At 34.0% G+C, this 6,355-nt stretch overlaps 1 protein-coding gene across 1 annotated transcript in view; it reads right to left on the reverse strand.

The window, feature by feature from the left end:
• Positions 1 to 3,566: 3,566 nt before the first annotated feature.
• LOC117108185 (MORC family CW-type zinc finger protein 3-like) overlaps positions 3,567 to 6,355 on the reverse strand; it is a gene marked incomplete in the record, with an annotated part of 34,724 nt that continues 31,935 nt past the window's right edge. Inside the window, 1 exon segment of the mRNA XM_033250148.1 lies at positions 3,567 to 6,250. Within this exon segment, the coding sequence (XP_033106039.1) occupies positions 5,867 to 6,250 (384 nt within the window).

Genomic DNA, 6,355 nt, shown 5'->3' on the forward strand with positions numbered 1-6,355 from the left:
CCACCGGCCTGTCAAAGTATCAACTAAAGCGCCACCAATCGATGCCAATATTTTTGTCAACGTTTAGACTTTAAAGAGGTGATACAAACACGCGAATTGTAGTAAATATATTATTTTATTAATTTTAACTAGAACAGTAATTTCATGGTGAATGAATACATTTTTATTTAGGTCACAATACGGGGTCAAGGATATGGTGTAAAAACAATATTGGAACATTGCAATTCCGTCAACTTTTGTATAGGTCTTTAGTTACTAAATAACTATTTTAAAATAAATATTTTTAGTTTTTAAAATAATTTTCTAATTTAATTGCCTTTGGGAATTATTAGTATTATACTATAGTATAGTATAATACTAATAATTCCCAAAGGCAATTAAATTCGAAAATTATTTTTTAAATATATTGGATTTCTAAGGTGATAACTGCAATTAAGACTTCAATTTAATACATTGGATAGTAGAGTTTCTAGACGGTCTAAACACAAAAATGGCTTAGCCTATGTATTCTCTGCAATACAATGAAGAGTGACGTGATACTTTTTATTTGTTTGTCTCTCTCGCTATTAAACATAGGCCTACGTTAGAGGCGTTAAACTTTAATATAAATTCAATAATATTGATCTTTGGAATGATAATATTAATATTAAATTTAGTTATACCGAAGCATTATAAGCCAAAAAAAAAAAATAAAAGCGGTAAAAAAGTAGGCCTGTTATTACTTACTTTAAACTAGCAATAAGGCCTAATTATTTATTATAACACTCACTGGTCGAGGAGGCATATAGACCTACAGTGGGAAGGGGTAGTAACTCCAAGCAGACATGTGGCGACGGCCTGGTGGAACCGTTCAGTCGTCCAAGTGGCCGGAGCTTCCCAGCAGTCCCGGTAATCTTGTTATAAGTGATGAAGTTTAATCGATTATGAAGGTCTTTATCATTAACTATTGATCTTTGGACTCGTTATTCCTATTTTCCTGCTTAACAGTTGAATTCTTGCAAATTCTCATCATTACTATTATCTGTATCGTTACCATCACTATAGAGCTTGTGGTGGCGTATAAAAATATTCGTTCCCCCACCCCCACTCCTGCAGTCGCCCACCCAAATGTTCGAAACAAATATAGTATAATTAAAATTTCATAATTTCTTAAAGACCTCAATAGTTATAAGGCTCGAGATCATGAAGAGCTAGATCTGCTTTTATTATCAAAATCTCATCGAAATATACATGATTCGGCAAAAGTGCACGTATTATGTGGAAATTTACACTCCACTGTGCGAGGTTGTTTCAATTTGAATCTCTCTTGTTTTTTTTATTAAATTACTTTTAATTATGAACTTATTATTATTTGTGCATTATACTATTTTTCGTATCGTCATCATCATTATTATTATTCACGTCATTTGTAGACTTAATTTGAAGTAAAATTGGGACAGCCGATTGAGATATGGGGTCGGAAAATAACTGAAACCCTCTCAATATCTGCATCTTACTTCCGATCAGCACGTGCACCAAATGTCAAACGTGTGAACATTTGAAGTAAATCGGTCCAGCAGTTTCTGAGTTATTCAGACAGACATCTCACACACAGACGAGCACTATTGCATACCATTCGCGTCGGAGAGGCAACGGTAATGAATGAATAATTAAATAACAACCAGTCGAGAATGTGAATTCTTATAAGTATAGCACCTTAATAGTATAATACTGTATTTAAATACAATCTCAACTGGGATTAAATGCTGATACCTTACAGTAATTTAAAAAAATAAACCACAGATTATAATTACTTAAAAGACTAAACGAAAGCCTGTCTGTATTAAAATAGGTTTTTTTTTATAACTCATTCGTTGAAAGTATGATAACCTTTTCTTCTACTGTATATGCTTTTAATTGTAAATCTTAAAGATAGGTCCGCCTTGCAAAGAATGGTAAATCTGTGTTAAAAAATAATGATCGCCGAATCCATTGCTCCGTCATCCTTATGAGATGACAATTTTTCATGTTTTTAAAAAATGTTGCTTGAATGGTTATTTTTCTGAAATGTATATTTTTAACCCTACTGTAATTTCCTTTTGGACAAAATAACGAAATCCGAGTCTTCTGGAACTACCGGCACCATGTCACACTCAAAATTATTATAGCCTAAATATTTAAAGATGATCTACAAATAAAAACACGAAATTCGTTATTGCCAGCGTTGAACAATCTGGATCTAGGCCTATTTGGTGATTTTACACAGTAACAAATTGAAAATGCAGCGCATAGGATGTTGTTTCATGACATAATTATTTCAATAGATGCCTAGGACACTACTATAAAATGACACTGTCTGCTCCTTACACTATTGGGTTTTGTGCCTTTTAATGTACCAGTTCATGGTTTTATTTTTTTGCGCATTTCCTTTCTTTGTTTTCAAGCGCAAGTTTGGTTTCAACGGGAAGCGCTATACAAATCGCAAATTATTAGTATTATTATTATCAATTATTTGTAGTAAATTTAAATTAATTGTACATGTATTTTAGTTTCAATTATATACTTTAATTCGACCGTAGTATTTTTGTTTTCGACAGCTTATTTACAGCCCAGCATTGTTAACTGCATATTGTCTTAATTCACGCTTAGTAGCTTCATTGATCAATAATAATTCATTGAATAAAATACATTCTCTCAATACATTCTACTCCTGTAAAACAGATTTGTTCCAACCCGGTTGGGATCAATCATTACTTACTTTCTTAATCCTCTTCATGCTGATAAGGACATAAACTAAATCCTTTCCGAGCCACTGGGGCTCATAGGGCTGGAGCTTATCCCCAGTTTCTGTAGTGTAAAGCGGATGAGAGTTGTACTCAACCTGGACGGGACACTAGTCCATGGCAGGTTAGTCCCCAGCAGTTTGCTGGTGCTGGGTAAACTGAAGCAATGTAGCTAAAGTGCCTTGCCCAAGGATAAGCACATAAGGCAGCAACAAATATTTTCCATTGTCCTCTATCCTGGGCCGTCCATGATATTTCATTGGTTGTTTTTTGACATTTGTTTTCTTTTTTCTTCCCCATTGGTTTCCATCTTTTTTGCCTGTCTTGGACGACGATTATTTTTCATTCTAAGCACATGAAACCAATTCCACCAACTCTTCCAAATCTCCTCGTTTATGTCATTTATTTGGGTTTTTCTCCCAATTTCAATGTTTGTTATCCGGTCTGGCCACCTGATATTTAGGATCCTTCTCAGGCATCGCCCTCCAAAACCTATTAATCTTGATTCAACCTTTCGGTCTCCAACTGCCTGCTGCATATAAGAGGACTGGGATCAATCATTATAACGCAATAATACATTTTGGAGATACAATACAATGTGTTGTAGTTGAATTAAGGGGAATTTATTGGAGTATACACATCCATCTTACACCATAAAAATAAAGGCCTCCCTCGAATAAACATCTCTATCGGATAATCATCCCCTTCACCCCATTTCAACAATAAACGTCTATGGGCATTTATTCAAATAAATATGGTATGTGCTATAAAGCGATAATAGAATAACAGTCAGCAAGATACAAGTTATATAAAGCCAAAGTTTATTACTCATCTATATAATTATACTGTACGTTTTACAAAATGCACAATTGGTAAATGTATTGGTGGACTACTGAAACTCCTTAGAAGTACGTAAGCATATCTAGTAGAAAAAAGCAGACAAAGGCTAAGTTGCTTGTATAAAGGCCAATTCAGACAGTGTCGTACGACACAGCTCAATGCGATTTATCGTCGGGGACGGTCTTAGGCTGTCGTGAGAAATTAACATATTTAATATTCTTTGACAAGACTGCCCCACCGCAAACCATCACGTCTGCGTGTAACTCATATCCCCATGTATTACTAACAATAAGAATTAACGTTTGAAGGCATAAACAAAACATACATTTTTGGTTAAAAAATATTAGCACTGATAACAAAATAAACACTTTTAATTTTACTACATTACTATTTGAATAGGCTATAACACTTCTGTAAGAGAATTTAATGGTTAGTAATGATTTTTCTCATAAAAACAAATTTCGTAAGCCAATGGCAAATGTTACACCAGTCTTAAAGGAATTCTTAACTATTATTGGATATTATAGTCCTAATCCAAGCAGAATTAAACATCTGTTTCAGACTGGTGTGACAATAGCCACTCTAGTTCTATCATTGAAACCACTGGGAATGAATTTAAAAAAATAGTTTAAGACAAATTTACAAGCATAAAATTACAGTATAGTGTGATATGAAACGGTTTTAGCACCAACACTTAATCAAAATTTGTAACAAACGGAAGACCATTCAAGGCTTTGGTCCATCATTTGCTCTTGAAGCAACACATAGAGCAAAACAGGGCACTCACGAAAAAAGATAGAGCAACAATATATGAAAAATGGGTACTCATTAATGTTATATGAAATGATCACCATTCATAGGAAAACTCTAAATACCTACAAGAACTTGTTCTATCACTAAAAACCACTAAAGTGATAGAAATTATTATATGTTAAATCTCTGTCCGCATTTAAATTTCATGCAACAAAAAAATGATATGCTCATATTAACATTATGGCATCATTATGCCCATATATGGGCACATTACATAGATTTGTCACATACAATTTGACAGTGTGGGCAGAGTTTTAGACATACCATTGAAAAATGTCATTATAGCACACAAGACACCGGGGTAGTTTGATATGACAAACTCATGCAATAATTACTCCAATGGAGTTTGGAGGAAATCTGGAGCTACCTCAATTCTTTTATTTCAAAGTCAAAATTGTATTCAGAAACTAATACATGCAATATAGGTTAAGTTTATACAAATCTATACATAGATCAATGCCAGAGAAATAGATTTGACCCAATGCCCTGGGCATGTAATTATGATCAAAGTGGTACTAGGCTTGCACCTGGTGAACTCAGCAATAATTATTTTTTAGTCAACTTCAAAACACTGAAACAACCAACAGTATCAAGCATAAATTAACATGTCAGTCAACCAAAAACTTGGATGAGGTACTTAAAATACTTTTTTGGAATGACCCAAATGGCCCCTCATACTACAGCGGTATACTGTACTTTCTTCATATTCCTTAAATGGTATGTACTAGAATGGGGTGTTATTATATAAAACATACCAGGTTTTGTTACAATTACAAATCCTTGATTTTCCACCCACATAGCGTTATAGGGGAAGAGAGGCAATCGTGGTTGACACTGTAAAGATTGCGCTCAAGCTATTCATGGTGCTACGGCAAAAAAAAAATCATTGGAATTAAAAGGATGATGCATATTACAGAATATGCTGTAACATGTTATGATATATTATTATGGGAGAGTACAGTTGAGTATATCAGGGTATGCCTACAACTATCATTAGTAGGCCCAGGCTCCTACTACTGTATTTCCTGTAACATTTTGAATTGCACTGGTACTCACAGCAGATCAATCAATCAATCATCTGGCAGTGAATCAGGTTCCAATCCACTTAAGGAGCAAACTTATTTATTAATTATGATATACTTATTTCTTCTTTTATGCACACAGTATTGCATTTTATGCTATATCCAAATTTTTGGTATCCTTTAAAAAAAAAAATGTATGAAATCTGTACAATATTTTTGTGAGGTTCAAGTTGGATTTTTCAGTTAAAAATCAAAATACAGGGACCCCCCATTCCATTAAATACCTCTTAAATTTGTTAGCAAACTGCCACTGAAATGTGGTATAGTCTTTTGTTGATCTTGATGCTGTACTAGGTCCCCTCATCTGTCTCTCAGTACACCGTCTCCAGATCAGTTTGGTCGAAAACAAGATTCTGACATCAAACATAACTAATCCAATTCTGTGAAACTCATTACGTCTTCTAAAATTTCATCTACGCTGTCTCCTTGTAGGTTTTCTATCATATCTTGCATACCCTCTTCGGTTACCACCATCTTTAAAAGCCGAGCGACGTGGCAGCGAATGTTCTTCAGCTTTTCCTCCGATTTCATGAGCTTTTGTAAGTCTGAATCGCTTTCAGAAACTTCAGAAAATGAAATATCTGTTTGCACCTCTGTACTGGTAAATTTTTGGTTAGTAGTACTGATTCCTGGTTCCTGTTTAATTTTTATGAAATTATTTGATGAGCTACAACTCGGTTTCTGCTCCTCTTCACTTGTCGATTTCATCTTTTTTTCAGGAGGATCATCTTCCTCAGAAGTAATGATAATGCAATCCTCATCATCCTCATCATGGGTCCTAAAAAAAGTAAATATTTTCTGTACATATTTGTATTTCAAACACACCAAACAGGAAAATATTAAAATACATATATATAT

The sequence above is a fragment of the Anneissia japonica genome, unplaced genomic scaffold, assembly GCF_011630105.1.
Source record: "Anneissia japonica isolate Jap-2015-1 unplaced genomic scaffold, ASM1163010v1 scaffold519_len276752_cov174, whole genome shotgun sequence".
Lineage (NCBI taxonomy): Eukaryota > Metazoa > Echinodermata > Crinoidea > Comatulida > Comatulidae > Anneissia > Anneissia japonica.